Source organism: Ammodytes marinus (genome assembly GCF_949987685.1).
Source record: "Ammodytes marinus genome assembly, chromosome: 8".
In the NCBI taxonomy this organism is placed as follows: Eukaryota; Metazoa; Chordata; class Actinopteri; order Uranoscopiformes; family Ammodytidae; genus Ammodytes; species Ammodytes marinus.
The window spans coordinates 22,748,735-22,774,232 of NC_137212.1; the positions used below are offsets into that span (position 1 = coordinate 22,748,735).

Sequence of the window (25,498 nt, forward strand, 5' to 3'; positions counted from 1 at the left end):
TTGGGTGGTCCTCCCTTAAGGAGAGACGTGATGCACATTGGCATATTTTTATATATAAAGCTCTGACTGGAAAGCTACCACTCTATTTGACAGAAATGCTGCTTATTTCAGATGGGCTTTATCAAACCCGCTCAACTGACATGCTCATGTTATATGTCCCCTATGCCCGGTCTGAGCTTGGTAAAACCGCTTTTAGCCATAGTGCCCCTGACTCCTGGAACAGCCTACAACATACAATTAAAATAAATACACTCATAACTGTTAACCAATTTAAAATTATTATTTTGAATCAGCCCCTCTACACTTGTAACTGTTTTAATTAGGCTATTGTCTCTTTCATTCAATTGATCTGAATGTTTTAAATTGTTGTCTGTGTGTGTGTGTGTGTGTAAACTTGTTATGTATTCTCATTGTATATTGTGTATCTGTACAAACTCGACGTCATTGTAAAAGAGGGTCACCCCTCAATTGATCTTTCGAGGTTAAATAAAGGAAAATGAAATGAAAGGTAAAAGGAGATGAAGGTTTACAGGTTTAGGGCAGGGCTCTCCTGTTAAGGCATTGGTTGGCTTAAGAAGTCAGTGAGCTTGAGGGGAAATGACCAATGGCCTTTACAGCACGGCTATTATTTGATAAACAACAGCAGCACGGTTTGAGTAACAAATGGAATTGTAAATTTAAGAGGTGGTGAAGAGAAGCAAGAAGGGAGAAAAGACCACAGGATCATCATCATCGGCAGTCATTAATCTGGGCTCAGACACGGGGCTAAGAGGCCTCGCAAGCACCGCGCCTAACAACTGGGTCACTCACAGGGGGAGGCCCACCCAGGCCATCATGTGGTGAAGCATAGGCGGAGGGGCTGGGTGAGGTGGGGGAGGGGGGTTCACACACAGACATCTCATCATTCGCACTAAAACCACGCATCACATCGTTCACACTGCGGGGAATGACTGCGGTTCAGACAGTGAAAAAGAGGGGGCCTCGGCCAGACAGTGTTCACACTAAATCTCTGTGATGTTGTCACCGTGGCCAAGTGTCTGTACACCCAGAGGTTGCAGCAGCCACTTCAACACGACAACACCCACAGGTGGAGGAAAGGGCCGGTGTCATTTAGAAAAAAGAGACAAGGGGTCAAGACTGAGCTTAGCAGCAAGTTCAAGTCAGCTGTCTAAATTCTTTGATCTCAGCAAAGTCATAAATACATTTTAATTTTGTTGTCAAAGTTTGTGCAATATTTACCCAGATGGTATCGTGGGGGCAAATACTGGGACAATGTGTCGCTATTTGACCCAAAAATCATTCTGTCTTACAAAAATAAAATCCACATGCACATCCAATATTAACAACAACTGGTAAATAACTTGTCTCACTCGTTCTATCCCTATGTTGCTGGTGTACTACTATAAAGTGCCGTTCCAAAAATCAGATGCCACAAGTGAGATGCAAAGGTTCCATACACAGTTGATCTTTTAGGTCACACTTGTCATCTGAGAACTGCAGTAACGAGGGGACTGGGTTACAGAAAATGTTTGTACAATGGCAGTATTTCATAGTAATGATCTACCGGCAGCTCAAGCAACAAGACTCGACTCCAACAGCAACTGACAATGAGGGTCCTTAAAACTTGAAATATCATGTTTGCTATTCTACAAAGCAATTCATCTGTTGGTTCAGGACCTTCATGTATCTGCAGAGGGAGATATTAAGGAGTCAGTGTTGTGTTGAGAACGTTATGTGGTATTAAAATTGAGCAAATGGCCTCTGAATCATCGAAGATTTACAGTAGCCGAGACTGTTTAAGAAAGACCAGCTGGTAATCAGTACACAAGACTTAAATTTAGCCTATGAAAATAATACATAAAACGGGAATGAAGTGGGCTACTGCAGCCCGATTAAATTCTTTATCGAGCCACACTAAATTAACACAGAGATTCATTCAGTATATATTCAAAAATGTAACGTGACTTGTGTTTCCAGCTATGTGTGGTTACACACACACACCATCAGCTGCTGGGAATTCTGGGCCCACTGACAAAATGTGACACTTGGTACAGTGAATCAAAGCACTTTATGGCAGTGATGATTCAAACTGCTTGGACCTAGCATTGGGGTTCAATAGCACAATATGAAGTGGACTGTATACTGGATTCTACAAACTGAAATCCAACTTCAGTCTTTAATGATGTTAAGGAACCAAAGTTGGGTATATTTTTCCTACTATATAGGAACTCAAAATTCCAAACGGTATATGCTATTTGTAAACTAGATCCAAAATCTATCCAGGCATCAGAAAACAACCAACTAATATCTCTCTTCCATTGGCTTCGTTAAACAGATGTACCTCTGTTACCCAAATGCATAATCTTTTTGTTCTAACAAAATGCAAAACACATATTGGGACACTGAAGAAGGCAGGTTACCAAACTTGATAAGGATCTCAGAAATAAGTTAATCTACATGCCAACCAGACCTTAAAGGTGCTGTAAGCGGAATGGTTCTTTTAGCTAACTTCCTGTCAATTACTGCAGTTAGCAGTCCCCTCGCTCGTCCCTATGTCACCACATTAATGCACTGCGGTCTTCAAGCTGCGAGTTATCTAGCATCATCTCAGATCCATAAGTGTGACAACACATGATAAAAACCATCAAAACAGACATTGGGAAGGATTTTTACCTGCTACGCCATTGTAGGCGCATAAACATTCACCCATTTGTTGCTCTGGCGTGCACCGGCAGTGAGACGGGTCTCGGTTTGTAGCGTTCTCTCTTGTGATTGGATAAAAATGTCGGGATTCTCCAATAAGCTTATTTGCCGATTACATGCAGAGCAGCTGACTGAGAGATCGGCTTTATTAAACGCGCACATTAAACGCGCACATTATGCAAGTGATCACTGTATGAATAGAGAGCGATTTAACACTTACATTAACATATATTCACCCGCTTACTTCACCTTTAAACAGCACATGAAACAACCACAGTGATGATGTTTGTTGCCTCACTGCCAGCAGACTCAGAGTCTGACTTAGCAGAGGGTCTTTACCCCTGTCTGTCACAGAACTGCTCAAGCAGAGAGGGGAAAGCAGGGTCGCATGTGTATCTTTGTGTGCCTATGAAGAAAGTGTGTGGAGATACACACACCCACACAGAGAGAGATAGACAGAGAGAGAGAGAGAGAGAGAGAGAGAGAGAGAGAGAGAGAGAGAGATAGAGACACAGAGAGAGAGAAACAGACACAGAGAGAGAGAGAGAGATAGAGACACAGAGAGAGAGAGAAACAGACACAGAGAGAGAGAGAGAGAGATAGAGACAGAGAGAGAGAGAGAGAGACAGAGAGAGATAGAGACACAGAGAGAGAGAGAGAGAGAGAGAGAGAGAGAGAGAGAGAGAAAGAGACACAGAGAGAAAGAGACACAGAGAGAGAGAAGCCTGGCTGTGAGCAGTTAAGGCGAGCAGAAATAAGCTCTCACCGAGGAAGGCAAGCCAGGGGGTTTCCGAATCTTCTTTGGCTGGGTGTCTACATGAAGACAGGCAGAGACAGAGAAAGTGTTAAGAGACAAAACCACAAATAAGGACACATTTGTCAATGTTATATCAGTTCAGGTGCTGTTCCCTTGTGCGCTCCAATTCCAACTGCAGAAAACAGACAACACTGAGCACACTGGCAGGTTTGAGTGCCAGTTCATGTATGTCTGTCAGTGGGAATGGAATTTGCTGTGCATTTATAAGTAAACAGCACCTACAATAAATGAATGACAACTATTTTGATAACAAAATAAGAAAATCAATTAATCTTTTAAGCAAATGCCAAATATTAATTTTCACTTTGGGCTCTGGGAAAATATGATTGACATTTTCTTTAGACAATTTCTGACAAGTAATAGACCAAACACTTCAAAGAAAGAAAGAAAGAAAGAAAGAAAGAAAGAAAGAAAGAAAGAAAGAAAGAAAGAAAGAAAGAAAGAAAGAAAGAAAGAAAGAAAGAAAGAAAGAAAGAAAGAAAGAAAGAAAGAAAGAAAGAAAGAAAGAAAGAACAAAGGTCTAGTACAGTTATCATACCTATGTTTCCATCAGGCGGCCTTCTCCTGGGGTTGTTGGGGTATGATGGGTAAAACTGGGAGCCAGATTTTAGGCCAGAGGGGGACATGGCATCTGGGCTAGGCATGGATATGTCGGTAGGAAGAAAGCCAGGCTAAAATAAATGAAAGTAGGGAAACAAGGTTTTACTAATAATACTTGTAACTTACAGGGGCGTGGGAGAGCAAAAGGAGCTTCTCTTCTAGGAAATGAAAACAGTTTATTCAAAATGTTTACCATGAAAAGAGAAGTGAGAAAAACAGGGCTATCTTTGTACTGAAACATTACAAAAATCCAGCTCTCACACTCATATAAACCCTTTCAGTGAAATGCAAGTAATCGGCTAAATAGCAACATACCTGGCTTCCAAAGGGAGGGTAAGGTGGCCTCTCATTTTTACCTGCAAGTTAAAAGTGAATATGGTATAATGTTAATGCAAGTGAAACGATGTGATGTCTACACACATTAAAAAGCAACGGTGTGTGCTACAACATGTGAAAAAAAGTAGGTTTTCTAAAGTACAAAAAGTCCAGATATGCCCTCCCCTTTTTCAGTACGCTCAGCTGCATAAAGCCGCCTGCCAGACAAAACCCTGGGGAAGATTTCTGCTTCAGTGCCCTAACGTCCCCAACACTCAACCAATGAACACAGGCACACATATGCATGGAGACGCATACACATTTTGCCACCCAGAAAAACAATTGGTCATAAAGTACGTACAATAGTCAAATTCCACAATTATTGACATGATTATTTTAAAACTGCAGTGTGACGAGGCAAGATTTCCTCTGGCATCGATGTGTAATTGTTTACACTCCTTGCCCTTAAGTGCTAAAAGTTGTCATTGAGCTATTTTTACCACGTACAAGTGGCTTGTAAAAAGCCAAAGAAAAACATACCTGGAATCCCTGGACTGATGAAGGGTGAGGACAAGCCTTCATGTTCGCTGTAGTGGGATCCTTCGGTATAGCCCTGTGGGAACACACGTGCAAAATTAGTTAATTTAAAAACAGGAAAAAAAAAACTAACACACCCACAGACCTGAATGATTACCACTATTTAAGGCCACCTATATCTTGTTAGCACACCAACTGAATATGGCTTAGTGGTTACCCTCCCTCAGCTTTTCTTTTTAACTAACAGGATCCATGCCAAACAAATCTGCATCAGCTCGGGGGATTCAAACTGACTTTCTTAATTATCAACTTGTGGTAATCAAAGCCTGCTGCATCTATTTCACCCCCAGTTCCTTGTATTTACGCGGAGCTGTGCCAAGACAGTTATAGCGGATGTGAAGCTGCAATTACCGGTGGGCTACCACAGAGGTTCTGGGCTACCGTAGAGCTTGCCAATGCAGGATCCTGAGCCAAGGTTATGAGGTAGAAAGTAAAACTACCACTTCAAATCAAACATGGCACACAGCATGAAGAATAACTAAGCTGTTGTGGTGGTGGGGGGAGAGGGGTTCATCTACAGCAGAGGGATTTACTGAGCATGTGCGAGTGTGTGACAAAATCATGGCATCTGGTGTTAATGCTTAGATCTCAAGGACCCCCTCGAAAACAAGATGGTTTCATCTCAAGGGGTTATCCTAATAAAGACATTTTGAAATTTAATCTCCAAATTTAAGATCCTGTGCAATTTATGAGATTGAGTGTGTATTCAGATCTTACCCGTCCTTGGCTGAAAGAGGGGCTGTTCTGTTCTGCCGGGCCCCAAGACCCAGAGCCGCTGCGCTCATCTATGGCTGTAAAAAGACATATTGTTAATATTGAAAACATTGAAGTAGAGATGAAAGAATCTGAAAGCAGGAGGGACTAATAATAAAAGGAATAATTTCCTTTACTAAACGCTCAATGTCTTTAAGTGGCCACAACAGGCCAACACAATCCAAATGAGAGAATTGCTATTGATCACAGCCGCTGCCGTCAAATTTGAGATGCATTGCAAGGTTATACCATTTCTGGCAGAAAAAAAGGAAGAAAAAAGAAAAAAAACATTAGGAAAAGCTGCTCAGTGTACCCATTACTGTTTATTACGGTCACTGAATAGCAGAAAATTAACCATTCACATCCCTAATTTAATCCGAGAGGATGGAATGTAGTTTAAAATACATTGACATCCATTCAGTCAATTTCACACATAAAAATTAATACAAAACAAAATGTGTAAAGCTGAAACATGAACCACAATGTTTTAGGTAAAGAAAGAACCAATGTGAAGCACAAAGGAAAAACGCAGCCAAAAGACTGGTGGAGCAGAAAACTCCAAAATACCCCCATCATCCCCTTCTCCTTGTCTTATGCACTAATGCTATCCAGGCTCTCTGGAGACACAAGCCTTAATTGCATGCTCATTTGCATAATTGTGCATATTAATGCTGTTTCCTTATGAATATTCATATTTCGCCTTTGAGTTTTGCCTAATTAAAAAAATGTGTGTGAGAAAGCAAAAGAGAGTGAGCGGTGGAAGGAGAAGGCAAGGAGAGAGAGGTCTGGGCGAGATCAGCAGCCTGGCTGACGAGCGAGAATGAGTGATGAGACTAACAGAGCAGTGCAAGCACCTACACATGCTGCGACAGCCGTGATCTATGGAGCTGATGCCAGTGGCATGGAGAATCAGGCAAGAAAGGAGGAGAGGGGACCTCAAAAGATCAGCCTCACTCCCTATCAGATCGGCCCTGTTGAAAGGCCACAGTACTAATAAAGAACTGCACCACTGTCAACCATGTCCAATGCAACGGGCTTGCTGCTTAATAAAAGGTGACAGACTATGTTTGACGATGCTTCGGCCAAAACATTGCCATGAAAAGTTATATCAAATTACCAGGATAAAAATCAGCTTTAGAGGAGCGACATCAACAATGAGCTCTTCTACTAGTATTAGAGAAATGTGTCTTAACTCAAACATCTTGTTTCCTACTTCCAGACCCTCAGAGCGCTCACTTCAGCCAAATTTGCTGGTAGACAACAATGTTTTTTCTAGAGATGGGACCAATCCGATATCAGTATCGGGTCCGATAGGGCTGCAATCTATTTTTTGGATATATATATATATATATATATATATATATATATATATATATATATGTTATTTTATAAATTATTTAACTATGAAAGAAACTTAAATTTTAAAGACCATAGCTATGTGATATAGCACTCATCATAAATAATTGTGCAATTAAAAAGTTGAGTTCTTATGTTCTTCTGTATTCAAACCATTCAAAACCAGTAAGATACATTTTTATATATTTGATGCTTCCTAACCTTACACATAACATCACCACCAACAGGAAAGGTATCCAAAACCCAGATATCCAAATCGGATCATACTGAAAAATAGTGGATTGGTTCATCTCTAGCATTATCACATGTCCAACAGGCTTTTGAATGTAACAGGTAACCCACACAATTTCCCATCATCACCGTCAACAATACCCTGCACTGAGCAGGCCCACAAAGCCGACTACTTATGAGTGCAACTTTCTTATCTTTACAGCTATGCTATTTTCAATAAACAACTCATCTGCCTATAAATCCTCTATTTGGCCAGCGGGGGTGTAGGGGAAAGAGTGAAAGCACGGCTGTGCAGGAGAAGTCTGACAACATTGTTTCACACTTACTGGAGTAATTAACTCAGAGGCAATTAAAACAAGGTGGAGAGCTGCTGAGGTGACACTGACACTCAGCCAGCCCAGGAGAGCCCAGCTATGCCAGAAGAGAGATCTTTCTATTGTTGTTAATCTCATGTCAATTGGAATATTGAACACAAACTCAGTGTCACCACAGACAACCAAATGATTAAATAATGCAAAATAAAGTTTTTATAAATTACTCTCAAAAACGTACACTGTCATATTAATTTAAAAAGAAATATATATAAAATGATATGGGGAATTACATTTGACATAATATTTATATCCTGGTTACTATTGCTATGTTTCTCTTGTACAAGCACGTTTTTAAAGTCTAATTGTAAAAAAAAAGATGTACAATTAAAAGTAGGTCAACGATATACGATATCAATTATTTTGGCCAGTAAAATTATTTTTAGTACTTTGTTTTAAAACAACCCTTTGCCTGTGACCTAAAAAAATGCTCTGAACACTTTAAGAGTCTGCAGTCTCAGGTAAATCTAAGAAAAAATGCAGACCTGGGCTTTGTTTCATCCTCATTTCATCATTTACCTTACTCGTGATGTGAGCTTTCTCGATGCCTTGTAGGGTTGGGGTCCAACACATACTTAATAAACAAAACCATGGCACTCGTGCCACAGTTGTCAGATCCTGTAGATGCATTTTCAATAGCTGGGATTGATTTAAATCCTCCTACAAGAGTCAATGTGATTCTTGCATAGCACACCTCCTTAAATGTTCTTAGATAGCCTACAGCAGGGGTCACCAACCTTGTTGAACTTGAGGGCTACTTCATGGGTACTGAGTCATACGAAGGGCACCCAGTTTGATACACTCTTCTGAAATAACAAATTTGCTCAGTTTGCCTTTAGTTATATCTTATTATTAATGATTAGTGATACTCATCTATGTGAAGACACTGATCATGTTAAAGATTTCTCACAATGAGTATCAACAATGACTTAAAAAAGGTGGGAAACAGATTATTATGCTACTTTTAGAACAGGCCTGCGGGCGCCTCATATGGTCCTTGCGGGCTACCTGGTGCCCGCGGGCACTGTGTTGGTGACCCCTGGCCTACAGCATTCTGAGTCTACATCATATTGGTAGAAGTACAGGAAGCTTTCAATGGCAGAACCATTTGTTAGTCGTTGACATAAGCAAGTATTGTACCACCTAAGAAGTCTTATACAATAAAACAAATTAATCCACAGTAACCAAGATTATAGTACTTGAGGACTGTAACTCATTCTTACAAAATCCAAATTATCTTCATTAAATGGACAATTGAACTTGATCTACATGTAGCATGCAAAGCTTAAAGTGAAGTAAATGATGACCAAACTTAGACAACATGATCAATATTGAAAATAGCCTGAATTACCTAATACGACTAAGTATAAAACAGACAATATTTTACATTGGTGTGCCTAACTTTTCATTTAGATGAACCAACAAAAACTTCAGTTGAACCCCATAATATGTTTAAGGTTAGCATTACCTTTTTTGTCGGTTACCATTGTTATTTTCCTGCGGCATTGTGCCAATGATTGTTAACAGGAAGAAAGGGTGCAGAACGTTTTTCATGCAGTTTCACAGCACATGCAACAAAAAGCTTTTTTTTTTTATTAATAAAGTAAATAAACTCGATGTTGGCCGGTCCCTCCTCATGCAAGTTACAAGAACAATTTTACTTCTGAGAAAGGTCTGCATCTACATTATTGAAGAGGGAATGTGGGAGTATATGGCGCAGTCACACACACACATGCATCCCACTATAAACTAACAAAATAATCTGCAGAAAAGAAAACAACTGCACACCCAGTAAGTGTTTGTTTAAAAAAAAAATAGTTTTTTTCGTTTTCCTTTTTTAATAGACCACTGACAATGTGAAGTCACACTTGACTGACTTTTGATGACATGTGAAATGTCAAAAGACATGACATTGGCATGAAAACAACAGGTTCTCCGAACATATCACAGCCATCCAGATTTTGGCATGGCTAGTGTGAATGTACATTCAGTGAACTCAGGAAAACAGTTCAACAAACAGTTGTTTTCTGAGCAACAAAGTCTTCTCACAACTGCAGGCTCTGAAAACAATTTATTTGGTGAAGGAAGCCACTCTACTTGTACCCCTTTCACACCAAAAAGAACCAAGAGCCAGTTCCGGGCTGGTGCTGGGGCCAGTTCAAAACTGGTTACAGCCTTATCCCAGTTATGAGCCGGTTGGTTTCACACCGACCAGAGCCAGCCATGGAGCCGGCAAGAGAGCAACGTCATGACGTCACTGTAAACATCTGTGTACGTCGCACGACGCCGCTGCTCTCGTGGCTAACGCTAAAGCTAGCGCTAGCTTTACACAACAACAGCAGCGGAAACGTCTTATTTTTACACGTGTTGCCTTTCGCTTTGCTCTGTTAACCCATACAGCGTATTTTCGATGGTCAATTTGATCGCTACGTTCGGTAATTATGTTATGTTTACGTCTCCTACTAGCGGTGTTTTTAAATATGGCGGGCATGGGGTTTGAGTTGGTCTGGTTGGTCAGGATAATCCCTCCCCCGGCCACTGGCGCAGGCAGTTCTCATCTCTAGCCCAGCTCAATACTGGGGCTGGAGTAGAACCGGTTTTTACAGCCCAGAGCCGGCTCTCTGGCGGTGTGAAACAAACACTGGCTCTAGCTCGGAACTAGCTCCGATTTTTCGGCAGTGTGAAAGGGCCATTTGAGATTTCCTTTCTGAAGGCTTAGATTCTCCAACTAAAACAGTGAAATACACGACAACACTGCAGGCGTGAACAGGTAAACGTCAGAGTGTAAAACTCAAACACATGGCTAGTAAACTAGCTACCAAGAGAGACCACATGTGTAAATTCACAATGTTGTTTGTTGTGCTCTAAGGGAAGCGAGCCCGCCGTGTCCCATGTATTAGTGCGTGTTTGTGTGTGAAGGGGGCTGGAGACGTTGCCAGCAGCTGCAGAGGTGACAGAGGGGACGCCTGCCTAAAGGCTTGTGGGCTTGGCCAGCTCCACACACCGTCACACTCTGCCTCCCCTACTTCCCAACATCCTACACTTCTTGCCAATCCTCTCCACTTTCCTCCACTCTTCTCTACTCGACACACCCTTCCCCACACACACACACACACACACACACACACACACACACACACACACGCTCTGGCCACTGAGGAAGGGACAAGGACGCCTAATGCAATTAGCACCCCTCTGAGCACTTTTGTGTTGATGAATAGAGGTGGTCTGGTGTGCCACTAGGCTGCTCGCTGCCGTTCCCGCGCTGCAGGGTCCCTGAATATACAAGCCGCCTTCGTGACGTCATAGATGGACATTGCTCTTTAATGGTCATCATTCTATAATAAATAGGTTACAGGCTCACAGCCATATCGTAGTTTGAAATAATAGGCAATCTTTTTGACAGAGTTTGAAAAGATGGTTACATATTCAGCCATTACATCTACACGGGTGGGGGGGTTTTCTCCCTCATACATACACGGTATGTGTGTGTTAGAAAGTGATCCACGAGAACCTGGCATTGGCAGATGTTAGCATTTTGACTCCAAAGTGCTATTGAAAAGGTACCCGCAGATTTCCCCAAAGTTAAATGCAACAGCTTGAAGCATTGCATTAAAATAAGTGTCAATGACCGAGGGCCACACTTTAGGAAATAAGGGGGGTGAGGGGGAATTAACTCTTTACTGCTTAGTAATTGCCTGCTGTAATAGAAACAAACAGAATCCTGGGCTGATCCCTCTATTCAACAAGCTCCCTCTTCCACTCTGGCCACTCGCTGCATGCTGGGCCAGTTTAAGAGGCTGTGAGCCGGGGGTGAGGGACATTGTCTCGGACTCAAGCCATTTCCTGCAGATCAGTGGGAGTAAGAGCCCTGTGCCGTGTTGGGGGAGGAGTGTTTTACACTTCAGGGTGGGGGAGTCGTTTCAAGTCCATAAGCCCCTTCTTTTGCCTTTGTTCCTCAGTGGCCAAGTTCTCACTCTGGGGAACACTGGGGAGTGTGACTCGATTTCACACGCCAGGTTGGCAGGGTGACAGAGGGACCAAAGTAACACGACTTACTAATAACATTCAGGAAGAGAGAAAAGCCCACTAAAAAGCTTCAGGTGATTCAAGGGGGTTCGCAGCAGCTAAGCCGCACTTTAAAATAGTTTAATAGTCTATCTTAAATGATCAGACGGATGTTAAAATAAAACTAGATATGTTGATAAACCTGCAGAGTTCCAATTCGTCATACAAAGAATATCCTGTGTCTGGTCAGATTTATTTTTCAGTTTAACGAAGTGTCAGTGCAACATTTAAAAGGGCAACATTAACAGGCATAGACTGAGCTGTGCTACGGCACTAAAAAAGGAATTTCTTCTTAAATGTATTACACTACTTAAAACAAATAGTAGAAAAACAAATACAAGCACAACCAATTTCTTTGGTAGAAAAGTATTCCAGTTACAGTATGTTATCTGCTACATCTATGAATGAACCAAGACTTATTCCTGAACATTTGAGTGGATGTTTTTGAGTTTTCTCAAATGTTATTTTGCAAACCTAGGAGCACCACAAATAAAATCACCTCAGTTGTACCCACTGATGAAGAAGCAGAGATCGTAACGCCTGGACAAATCTAACTGAAAACTGTCCACACGCTAGGAACCACAAGGGTTATGTGGGAAAAATACCTCTGAATTTGTAGAGCTGACTTTTCAGCCCACTTGCCATTTGGTGTAAATTGAGACGAAATTTGTAAATATTACTGTGATGTCTTTTACTGTGACATCACAGTAATACTTACAAAGTACGTTTTTCTTTAACCCTATATTTCTCTTTATGTGATGTCACGAGAAACAGAAATATAGGGTTAAAAAAAACACTCTTTCTGCCTTTTCTCAGGCTAGGATGAACCGATTTTAATTTTTTTCGCACATTTATACTACATAGGATCTCAGAATTCAATACACCTTCATATTCAAACTGGTGAAGTAGGCCTTTAAATATTACTGGTAACGATCATAGATTCAACATGAAATAAACCTAACGTTGTTTTGCCAAAACGTAGATGCAGCAACAGTAATGTTTGTTTAAACAACGTTTTTTGTTGTTTGAAGAGGAAGTTACATGGAATAAAAACATTCAAAAATCCCAAAAAAAATCTAAATAAAACATTTGCATCTGACATTCACTATGTACAAAGCTGTCACAGTGCTTTGAAAGGTAGCTTAAGTTTCCTTATCAAGTTTAAGAGCTTACCTGATCCACCAAACTGACTGCTGGCGAGTGTCATTGTTCTGTTCTTCCCGTTTGCAACTGGAGGCGCGAACATCTACAAGACAAAAGAGGAAAGATACCGTAACTAACAAAAGCAGAGGATGGCACACTTCACACACCCCATTTCCACTAATAAATGACATCATAAACACGTCCTTCAGTTTTTTTCTCTTACATTTTATCTGACTGTGTGTCCAGCATAACTATAAAACATGTTGCTGTTAAAAACAATCAAGTTAAAAATTCCACAAAAATAAGTAATCTCCATTTTATATTATAAAAGTTAACTTTCTCCCACAGCATTAGAAATATCTTCTTTTCAAACTTTAAGTACCGAAACATTCTGATAAGGTCATGGGTTTTGTCACCGCGTCGCTGTGGACTTTACCATGAAGCTGTGGTGTGGTCTCAATATCTGCTATGTGGCATCTTTCAGTGACGTGACCAAACACTACAGTACAAACCAAACCTTTCTGTAACTAGGACACAATAACACAATCTGCCGATACCATATATGATCTCTCTCTCTCTCTCTCACAGTATTTAACAGGAAAGGTCGACAGAGTCCTACAACCGATTTGGACTCCATCTATGTTTCGGTTTACATTTAGTTGCAGATATCTCACGCAGTTTTAGCTTTGCCTTATTCTGCATTAGGGATGTTCATGTTTATCTTTTTCAACATTATCAGATAAGGAGACTTTTAACCGATTAATACTATCAGTTAAACAGTTAAGAAAAACAAAAAAACGATGTGTCAATTAACTCATGTGGGCATGTCAACACTTACAACCAACCACATGTGCATTGAACAGGGGTATTGATCAAGTTTTGGCTTTTTACCTGCAAAGGTTTTATTGCGATTACTTACAGTAACTACAGGCGTAGTTCACATCAACTCGGGTAACGGTAATCTTCAGGTTATCTTTCACTGCCTCGCTCTGACGCCCTATGTGTGTCACACAGCGGGGCAGACAGATTCTGCAAACTAGATGCAGAGTTGGGGGAAAATATGCAGGTTTTTTATTTTTACTGATCCGCACTTTCCTCTCAAAAATAACCGGACTTGATTAAAGGGTAAAACAGAATAACGCAGTGTCACGTTAAAAATCAGCGTTCATGATCCCGATGATTCATAGTGTTTAGTAACAATATTTGTTTATATTTATTAATGAATTAATAGCTGCTTGAGATAATACAGACCTCCTTGAGGTCAGGTTAGCTAGGTATCACATCTACCTTAGGTCGCGTTTACGCCCTTAAAACGAGCCTCATGGAACCCGTCGATTCCATCGCCATTCAGCACATCCTTAATTTCACTATGAACAGGGTATATTTAATCTGATTGGTTAACGGTTAATTATAGGTAAATGAACGTAGGGTATTGGTCAGAAAAAAATCAAAAAGGAAATCCCTAGTACACATCCAATGTAACATGCATTCTCATACTATCCAGCAAATAAACAGGAGGAAATTTGCTTGTGCATTCCTTTTGAATTCAGTTTCTCACCCAGTTATCAAAGTCATATTTAGATGGATCACTGTTGACACAAATTGGCAGCTGATCAATCTGGGATTTTCTAACACAAACTCAACTGTGTAACGAGAACCTCCCACAGACCCCATTCACAACAAGGGGTGTTTTTCTTTGGTTGGGTAAGGTTTCCTTTAAATACCGATGGTGTGGTAGAGAGCAGGAGCACATTACCATAGCAGCTGACTGAATCGCAAGTCACTACAACTGAGCACCACCTATGATATTCATGCACAACAATGTTTTTTTTTATTTTTTTTTATACAACTTAAAAAATAAAGCTAGTCCTGCTGTTCCCCATTGTTACAGATACATTGTCAATGGTCTATGCAATGGTATAAGCACTTTGAATTAATCAACTGTGCTTTGTCAACAAAAATCTCATTGGACATTAAATGAACACTGTCTACTCACAAATGTTCATTAAGAGTTTCCATTTCTAAATTACCTGTAGTGTTCCGAATATAAAAAATAATTATCCTGAGCTTGCAATTTAGCATCACCAGCAATTCAATTTATTTAGGGGAACACTAACACAGCTCCATTGGGTCTATGATATGTTTATGTCAGCGTAAAGCCCAACAAAGGCTTCAAAATAAGATGAAACGGAGGTAAATAAATGCTGAACATAATACCTCTATCCACTTCGTAGGTAGTCTCTGGAGGATACCTCTGAAAGCATTGCTGTGAAAATGTCTTCCTAAAGACTAAAAATGACAAATGCAGACGCTGTCTGCTCGACTGGTTCGTATATAACAATGTTCCCCGTCAGATTCTGTTAACATGACAAACAGGGGTGAACATATTTCCAGTTGCCTGCAGACGGCCAAGATTTACTATTTACATTTTACAATGGATACCAGTTCTTTGTAGTTAGGATCCACTTTGGTGTTGCTGTATCTCTGCATCACCTACATTATTGAAAAACCTATATTTAAAACCTCAATTCATTCCCACCAGTCACCCTTAGGTATAGCAGTATTTTACTTTGATGCAAGTCACAGCTACGTGCCAAGAGTGAAATATCTTGAGCCAACACAACCTATTGTAAAAATTAAAAAAATAAATATATATATATATAAAAAAAAGAGAAAAACCATTGCAGTTTGAGAAATTAAGATTTGTTTCCTAGGCCCTTTCCCACCTTCTCTCAATCAGACCTCCAGCTCTCCTTTGCCCATATATACCCAGACCTGTATCGCACTGTCTTTAGCTCTTCCTCCCAATGCCACCCAGAACCACCCAGTCTGCTCTCCCACTCTCTTACCGCACTGAAATCCAGGAGGTCGTTGAGTTCCTTGTCAGTTCCCACTGCAGCCATTCTTTGCTGCTGTTCGTTCATACCCTTCAGTCTCTAATAAACCCTATGAGAGAAATTTGCAGATACAGGATTTTAATGGCACTAGCAAGCACAAAGAGAAGTTACATGTAGCTCTTAAAAAACAGAGGATGATGGTAATGAATGATTCAAACTACTCTACCTTTGCTATAATATCCCAACCCTAGAGATGATTGATATTGGTATATAAGTTGTAAGTCTCCCCATAAGATGCATGCAGGGCCCAAACACATCAATTTTGGGTTGAATTTCAAATTTTCCTTACTAAATAAAATATTCATAAAAAGGTGAGAAGCTAAAATATTGTGCATCAGAGCAGTAACAATATGAAAATCAATGATAGCCTATATAGTCTCAGCTGGCCAAAACACACAGCTGAAATGACTACCTCACTGAAAAACAGACCGATGAGGGGAAGCACTGGACTACTTAACAAAATACACTCACTGGAATACTGACCAATGAGGGAAAACGCTGGGCTACTTAACAAAATACACTGTAGCCAGGTCTACTTAAAAATGCTAATTTCAGCCAGACACTACCTTCTAATCCAAATAGAACAGACACTTCCATGAAATGATGAATACTCTGCCCTCAGCGGAATCACTACCAAGTAGCAAATTCAAGGGGAAAAAAATGTCTTTCAATTTACGCAACCCTGGCAAATAACACAACCATATGTCGATCATTGCTACATAAAAGAGAATGTAATACATTTACAATTACAGACATAATTGGTACTATTGTTAGCCCTAGGAAATAGGGGTGAAAGGCAGAGCTAATGACTGTATGCAAACACGTCATTACCAAATTATCATTATGTCAACTCAGAAAGAACCGTGTCAAATAACACAGGGAGAACGAATACTGGATTTACCCTGTGTTTTGCATTCCAACGCAAGCCCGAGGCCGCTCTCTGATGCTGAGCGGTGGTTCTGAAGCCTCACAGGGAACTAGTGGTAAGGGGAGCGAGTGGAGGGATAGAGGCACTTGGACACCAACAGGTGGTGTGCTTTTACAGCCCAGTTTTTGGATATAGTCCTAGTATGAATTGATGCAAAACAAAAGCAAACAAAAAAATGGATGTTTGAGACGAAATGTAAGTTGTAAAAGGGGATCACCGAATATTAAATTTATGTGAAAAATTAAGTATGAATTGGAAACCACTTGAAAAGCAAAAGAAACAAATGTATTAAGTCACGTGTAAAAAATTATTCATATACTATACATAAGATGATAACAAGTAATTTGAGGGGAGACAGTGCAGTCCACGTTTATGACCTCATGCGAGCAGAACTAATGTAACCTTGAGACAAGGAAAGGAAGTGAACACACACACACACACACACACACACAAACACACATCGCCCCAAGTGTAAATAGGATAGGAACATTGCTGTGATTGCTTTTCAAAACTTTTGGAATATTTGGCCAATCAAGGACAAAAAAAAGGGCTCACACACACACATTTCTAAATTAAACTTAACATTTTCAAATATTATTTAACCACTGAGTTCAATGGGTCAGTGCACATGGAGGGGCTTATTGTAACAAAATGGCATCTTCAGCTACTGCTGGATCAATATTAGAAGCCAGCAGATTAGGGGTCTTTGTCACCCCACACACAAGGCAGAGAAGGCAGGCCATCCTCCACAAAAGAGCCCAGTACTTCCAGTGAAACAAACCACTGAGCTAAATAGATGCCTTACACAAAAAAACGGTGTCTACTCTTTACATAAATAAACAGCCAACACGGCTTACATGCATGTGGCGGTGGCTTTCAAAACATAATAATGGGCCAAATTAAGTTCCCTCTCTCCGTCTAATACACATATTATTAGTTGAGGATGTTGTAATTTAGGAGCATAATTCTGACCGCATATGTGCACATGCTTTGCCGACATCAGTCCCTTCAGATGTTAATCAGAACAAAATAAGTAGCCTAACAATAACATGTGCTTATGTCAATGCTATTACTACGGGATCACCAAAGGCCGCCGTGCTGAAAAGACAGGCACATTCAACTGTTGATTCAAAATAGGCTACTGTCCGAAAGAAACGGATGTAAAAAATGCCTTGAGCCAGAAACACATTTTTATAATTAATAACCAGACTGGCACACATAGTTTCTAACAATGGCAGTAAAACGTCTAGGGCAACACAGGATGTAGGCTGTACATTATTTGATCATCACCGCTAGGCCACATCCAGGGCCAATAAGCTACTGCTGACAACTAGTCCATTCACCATTTATTTTCAACTATGTTGACATCATCCGCAAGGCAAACAAAAAACGTTATCCCCAGTTGTGTCTTTGCTATTAAAAACAAATGTTGCGTAAAAACAAAAGTGTGTCGGCCATAAACATTTAGAAACAACAGTAATGCTCCAAACTTCATGCAACAAACACAGAGCTGTGCCTTTCGAATATTAGGGTTCAAGTCGTGCATTATGAGGGAGTTGAGTGGAGGAGACGGTGGGGGTGGGAGCATGAGGAATTTCCTGCCAAATGTGCAATAAAATAAAGTCTAGCTGGTGGCCAGACACTTTCACAAAGGAATGCTTAAAAGGCTACCAGAGGGCTTTTATGGAAAGTTTGTTTCTAGCTCGTATGGAAAATACACGTAGGCCCACAACACAAAGTTGAACTAAAATGGTCAACATTTACACAACGTAAAACATTTCATATTTCCACACACAGGCTAGAGCTGGTGTCGGAGGCTCACGGCGAAAAACAAAACGAGGCTTCTCGGGCAGGACCAACATTTTAACGTTAGCCGAGTCTTTTTTGCAGAACAAAGGAGTAATTTCCTCCTCTCCGTGGTCGATGCGGAGACCATCACACACTTGGCTCGCCACCTCAAACCAGACAAAAACTTACATCCCCCGCTTTAACCACACATTCCCAAAAACTTTTCGAAAATTGCAGGCGTCAAAATAGGTGTCAGTGAACCCCACCGAATTCATGCAACTTCCCCCGAAACATGAAGTGAAAGAAGGTGTTTTTACCTCTCCTCTCCAAGTGTCTGATATCCAACAGTAAAAAGAAAAGCGGAGACTCGCAAGGGGAAAAACATAAAACTTCAAGAGAATTTCGACCTCAGTGCATGAAACGCATTGGAGCAGCGTAGATGTCTTCCTTTTGTCCCGCTAAGCCTGTTTTTCACACCGCGCCCACGTGTTTGCTTCAATGTAACAAGTCTGTGTGCAAACAAATCTATTATAGTAACTAATCTCGCGTCTTCCTTTTTTGTTGTTACAACTGAGATGATTTCATTCTTCTCGTAGACATCTTCACCACCTCCGTCCACATTGTCAGACGCAACACCGTATCCCTCCGCAGAAAAGTGAGGGCCTCAATGCCAGTGGTGTCCGATTTCAAACGCCTTTGAGAGAGGGGGTATTTTAGCGGAATAAAAAATACAGCTCTAACGTTGCCCGAAGAACAAAAAAACGGAAATGCCAAAGTCCGAGGATCAGTTTTGTGTGTTGTATCGGCAGTCCTCAAAATGCAGGACCGCTGTTAGCACTATGTCGTCCAGCGGAAGGCTATCGTAAGAAAGTTACCTGCGATTACACAGCAGCAGCTTGACGAGATGGCACGATAAATGCGAGAGAGCTCAGCCAATGGTTACGCCTGGTCGCTTGATTGACAGCAACAGCGGCCAGCGAACGGCTGGAAATCCAGTAATACCCGCCTTCTTCTTGACGCTCACTTTCCCTGTATGCTCAGGGAGGCTGGCTGAGGGGGGCTCCAACATGCCCGCTGACATCATTTTATTACTCTGGTTGGTGTGTCCTCTTTTCTCTTTTCATAAAAATTAACAATAGCCTATCTTGAACCTATGGCTTAAATTATTTAGTTTTCATTTAAATAGCAACAGCAACGGTAGGCTACAATTTATTAGGCTATCATTTCACTCGTTACGGTAGGCTATATGTTTTTGCTTTTAAATACTTAATAGGCTTCTAGTAGGCTACTTCAAACTATTATTTTCTCTGTGAAATCGACTGAATGACATAAGCTGTTTTTATTTTGAGTTCCTTATGTAGCTTATGGGTTCGTATGAAGGGAAAATAGTATGTTGTCCTTTTCTAGTTCAAACAAGCATGTTTCCAAATTTAAGGTGAAGTGAACGATATATTTATGTTAATATAGGCCCACGTGTTAAATCGCTCTATATTCATGCATACAGTGATCACTTTGGCAACATAATGTGCGCGATTCATAACTCCACTCTGCATTTAATCGGGTAATAAACTTTTCTGGGATCCTACAACCTGATATCCAATCAGAAGAGAGAACACTAAAAACGGATAAGGCTCTCTGCCGGTGCACGCACAGAAAACGACAGAGGATGAATGTTTATGCGCCTACAATGGCGGAGCAGGTCGAAATCCTTCCCAATGTCTGTTGAGATGGTTTTTATCATGTTTTATCGCACTTATAGATCTGATATGATGCTAGATCCAGCTCATTTTAACATTATTATTCATTTTATTTCCACCATGGCTGCAACTAACTATAGGCTATTTGTAATGTTGATTAATTAAGCTGTTTTCCCTCAATTAATCGAATGAATTGGCCTATTTGTATTGTTTTTATCAACTAATCTATTCATTGATTTGTCAACAATATGTGAAAGAGTGCCAAAAAATGCTTATTACAATGTTCCTACGCCCAAGAGGATGTATAAAAATTGTTTGTTTTTATCCAACCACTACAATTCAGAGAAGCATCACAGTCGTACAATACAGGAGCTGAAACCATGTCTGGCACTTTTGCCTGAAAATTGACTGAAACAATAAATAGATTATCTAAATAAATTGCTAATTCGTTTTTTGTCAATTAATTGGCTGACAGATTAATCGTTTCTGTTCCAAACTTTTATGTTGTCAGTCTTTTTGTGAATGAGCCGATAAACATGAGACCAACACACCCTTAGTAACTGCCTTCTCCAGAGCAGAGTAGAGAGGAGGGAGAGCAGAGAGTATAGGATCACAGTGTGCGGGGTTGGGGGTTTAGTTCAGAGAAAACAGTTCAAACAAGGAGGGCACACTGGATCATTAACGCAAATGTGTCTGCAATGTAAAAAAAAACCCAACCAAAAAAATAGATATACAAACTATAGTTCAACTAGGGGACTACCACTCAGTCCCCATGATGATGATGATGAACTATTTTCAATGGAATAAGATTGGATGACCCTGATATGTAACTAATGTGTTTCCTGCCTTTATTCAATATGCACACAACATCCTTCACACGAAAACACACAATAACCATTCTTTTGAAAAGTGTATGTTAGTGTGAGGCAGCTGCTGTTTTTAACCTGGGGGCAAGCCTTGTCAAAAAAAGAGGGAAGTTAACCCCCCTTTGTTTCCAGTCTACAACCTACAACATCACCACTTAGTATTCACATGAAACTCAGGCGTATAATATTTCAGAAAGGCAGAAAACAAAAACCACCGAAACATTTGACTTACAGAAAGGTTTCTTCAACATCTAAGCACGCAGTTATTACTATTGACCACCACAAAGCCCCAAGTGACTCAAGTATCTCTCAGAGTCACTATGTGGGCACAGTGCCCATGTCTTGGGTGTGAGCTCCAAAACAAAATGAAGACATGGCAAATGCAAATTCTACATTGCTTGGTGTTATTATACACCCTAATGCCTCCAACTGTCTATTTGCACAGGGGTTTCCGATGGTGCGGGGGATTCGCTGTCAATAGGACATATAGGTAAATAATCCATTGGGTGTCCCCTGGGTAAAGAAAAAGCCTCAGCACAGAACATTAATTAGTCTCATGGACCCGTCTTAGGAATGTAATGGGGTTACTGCTCAGAACAAACGCACATATGGGCCATAAATACCTTTACAAACATACCGTGCACACGTTCACATTTGGTCACATACGCACACAAGAAAAGACGGCCGTGGCATTACAAAATAATCACAGCTATCAAAGAGAGGGCATCTTGAGTTATTTATCCAACACCTATTTGGAATCCTTTCATTCAATGCATTAATCAAAAGATTAGATTTGAACAGATGGAAACATCTGTTTGGGGAGATGAATTTCTAATGGAGGAAGAGAAAATCTCTCATATTCTCGCTTTTTTTTCTTTCTCCAGTAGACGTTAGGCCTTGAGTAAGAATAGTGCTGTTGTCAGTATTAGCAATGAGGCTTGTAAGCCCTCCAAGTAGTTTGTAGTAACAGCTGGGTCTGACATGGAGAGCATGTACAAGGGCAGCCAGGCTGAAGAGAGGGAGGGGGTGGTAGAAAAAGAATGAAAAAAAATATATAGCGAGGATCTTCACCTTAATGAACACAGTGCATCAAATGGTGAAACAAGGTGAAAACAGAAATCAGTTATAAAACATGATGCAGATTAAATGAGTTTTAAAGCATTATCCTCTCCAAGATTAAATTGCCATTGTATCTTTATTTTTATTTTTTTTTACAAGTGAGTTAGTTATTTTATTGTTGAAGAGAGAGATAATAGCTGGTTAAACATGATGTTCCTGATAGTAAGCAATGCAACTTTACGTTTGTCTTTTACAAAATAATAAGTACAGCCATATGTTACATAACTTTACTTTACATTTTACTCCAATCACCTAATTCAACCATCATTAGGGAACAACCCCATAATAGGAAGATTCATATAAGTACATATATAACCCCAACTCCAAAGTGCTACATGTAAGTGCTTTTTTTATTTGAACATTATATTGGTGCTGTCCACTAGGCCGCTTTCTTTCACAATGGACACAGACCTAAAATAACACAGGGACCATTAAAAGCTAACATTTTTATGCTAAAATTGTTTTTCATATCCGCAGTAACCATGGGTAATCTGCGGTGTCGTAACCTAAAAGCGTAAAGCATCATTATACGCATAGGGCCAAACAAAAACACAAACATGTCATCTACCATCTTAAAAATACGATCACAGTACAATGGACAGTCAAGGGGAGGGATGCTGTCACACGTGCCCTCGTTGATTCCTTCCAGCCATTCGCTGCTTCATATGTGTAATTAACAACAGATGCACATGGAAAATTTGCATATGTTTGGCACATTGGTGCTAATCGGTCATATATTTGTGCATATGAATGGCTCATCTATCTCTGGTCACATATTTTGAATAACGTAAATTCACACAAGGAAAAACAGCATGTAATAAAGTGCACTAGCTACTTAGGCCTACTCCTCTTTGGATTGTTTTACAAATCAATTACGCTGTGTAGAGCACAAATAAAGAGGACAATCCCTGTCTAATATGTCCCCTTTCGTTTTTGCTGCTTTAACTTACAATCAAAACATCTATGTATGGTAACACTTTACAATAGGGGTACATTAATGAACTGTTAGTTAATGCTAAGTTAATGCTATTAAGGGATAGTTAATGCTACTAATGGTTAGTTAATGTGTAGTTAAGGTCTATTAAGCATTAAATAAGTGTTAATGCTTAGTTATTAATGGTTAGTTAAGCTTTGTTAACTGATGCTTAGTTAAGCATAAACTAAGCTTAACAATGAGTTAATGCTTAGTTTATGTTTATTAAGCATTTACTTAGCATTTATTAACAGTTAGGTAATGCTTAGTAAATGCTTATTAAGCCTAAATAAAGCATTAACTAACAGTTAATTAAGGTACCCTTATTGTAAAGTGTTACCCTATGTATTGTTACCACAGCCAGACAGCCTAGGTTCAGTGCTAGCCATACCTGCCTCAAGCACTATGTTATAAACCTTGAGCCCTTCTTGCCATCCTGCTCCGCTCATAGGAAGCCAGTCAGGCAAGCCAAGCCACATCTTGCCGGAGTTATATATCGCACACAACGATAAGCCCCGTAAACATACAGTATAGGCAGCACACGTAAACGCACACAGAGCTCGGCGGTGAGGCAAGCTGCTCACCTCGTTTCATACTGAGCCCCTCACAGCCTGTAATAGTAGAGGCTTAGGTTTGGGTGGGGGAAGGGCAGAGGTGCACAGGTTTCTGATCAGACAAGAAAACTAGGCCAAGACCAACAATCCCCTTCTCCTTGGAACAGCATCAGCCCCCTCCTAAATGCAAAAACTTTGGTACAGGCTTGTGACAATCACTTGCGAGATTGTCATTCAATGGCGAGGCAACATACTGATTTTGAGCCACAACACGTGTATTTAGAGGCATAACAGCTTTCTCATAGCCGGGCTATGATTCATGCTTCCTTGCCCCTTTGGAAGCTGTCCTCCAATAAGAGTTAGAGGCTGGGGGTAGGAGCGGATAGATTGATAGTGTTGGCTGAGTGCCCATGCTCTGAGTCTATCTGTGCTGAAGGGGAGGAGACAGGGGGGAATCTATCTGTTGTGCTCTACGTTGCTCATGATAAACTGACTGCCGTCAAGCTCCTTCGCCCTATTACAGCTCGCCTGGCAGAAAACACCCAAACTCGCACCCACTTCTAACATGTTAAACAACAATATAAATGTGTGGCGAGTGTGTGGAGCGAGTGATTTAAACAGGGGGCAATAATCCACAAGGTTATGCTATCCCCTTTCAGCGATAGTTTGGAGACGTATGCGGGAGCAGAGCAATTGTTTTTGGAACAGGCGAGGACGGCGTAGCTTCTTGAACTCAAACAAGTATTCAAAACATCAGCCAAACTCAAAAGGACACAACAAACCCAGCTTTCACTTCATCACAAATGGGACCGCCGCCAGCAGAAAATGCGATGCCTCTCTCTCTCTCTCTCTCTCTCTCTCTCTCTCTCTCTCTCTCTCTCTCCCTTATCCTGAAACTGTAATTCCCACAGTGAGAAAGAAAATGAGTTTGAGGGATTGTCCATGACATTAATCCTCCCAAACACACTACAGTTCTAGATCCAATATAGACAGACAAACACAAAGCAAGTCAACAAATCTATTCACCAAAGGAAAAAACTAAATCAACAACCCCCTTTGACTTCTGCCTGTTCCCTTTTGACAATGACTTTCCCTCTGGATGCCGCCTTTCTCTGTTCTCTCTGCTGATTTTATGGGACCGCTCCCTGCCATCTTGGATTCCCATTATTGTGCAGTTGTATGGGTGCCCCTGTTCTGCCACCCACGCTTCAGGTACAGTGAACAGAACACCAGCTTCCTGTTTACAAAGCCGGGCAATTGAGAGAGTCCCACCACTAGACATGGTGCTGCAGATAGGATAGACTTTGTTTTTGAGAGGTGAAGAATGGAAAGGTGGGAGATAGAATGAAGAAGCAGAGAGAGGAGCAGACGGACAGTTAAAGTACAAAGTCGAGAGGAGTAACCCTACCCAAGCCAAACTAATCTCCAACCCAATCTGAAAATAATACAGTAGTCATACATCGAGGGGAGGGGGGGGGTAGGGTGTGCGAAAAGTCACATGATAACAATCAGATCAGAAGCTGAATTGACTCTAAATCAATTGAAGTAGGCATGTCAGGGCTGCCCAGGACATGGAGGGGGAAGAGAGGGAGTGAAAGGGAGATAGATGTGAGCTTGTGTGGGGGAGGGAAGCAGAGAGAGATTGTTGGTGTCGTGGGAGCACTGCAACAACAATAACAGCAGTGTGTGCGTTTGTGTGTTTGTGTGAGTGAGTGACACAGT

The 25,498-nt window shown here is 40.7% G+C and overlaps 1 protein-coding gene across 6 annotated transcripts in view; it reads right to left on the reverse strand.

Annotated features, from left to right (window-relative positions):
- The window catches only part of tcf3b (transcription factor 3b), a 32,104-nt gene extending 12,795 nt beyond the window's left edge, over positions 1–19,309 (reverse strand). For 5 of the 6 annotated variants that reach the window (XM_080032898.1, XM_080032899.1, XM_080032897.1 and 2 more), the window contains exons 1-8: positions 18,885–19,309; positions 15,804–15,900; positions 12,985–13,057; positions 5,750–5,823; positions 4,976–5,048; positions 4,436–4,476; positions 4,059–4,191; positions 3,470–3,516 (exon numbers count right to left, since the gene is read on the reverse strand). In XM_080032898.1, the coding sequence (XP_079889024.1) occupies positions 3,470–3,516; positions 4,059–4,191; positions 4,436–4,476; positions 4,976–5,048; positions 5,750–5,823; positions 12,985–13,057; positions 15,804–15,878 (516 nt within the window). In that variant the 5' untranslated portion in view covers positions 15,879–15,900; positions 18,885–19,309. The remainder of the gene's footprint in view (positions 1–3,469; positions 3,517–4,058; positions 4,192–4,435; positions 4,477–4,975; positions 5,049–5,749; positions 5,824–12,984; positions 13,058–15,803; positions 15,901–18,884) is intronic. The other variant, XM_080032901.1, reaches the window with a different exon arrangement.
- Positions 19,310–25,498: the final 6,189 nt, after the last annotated feature.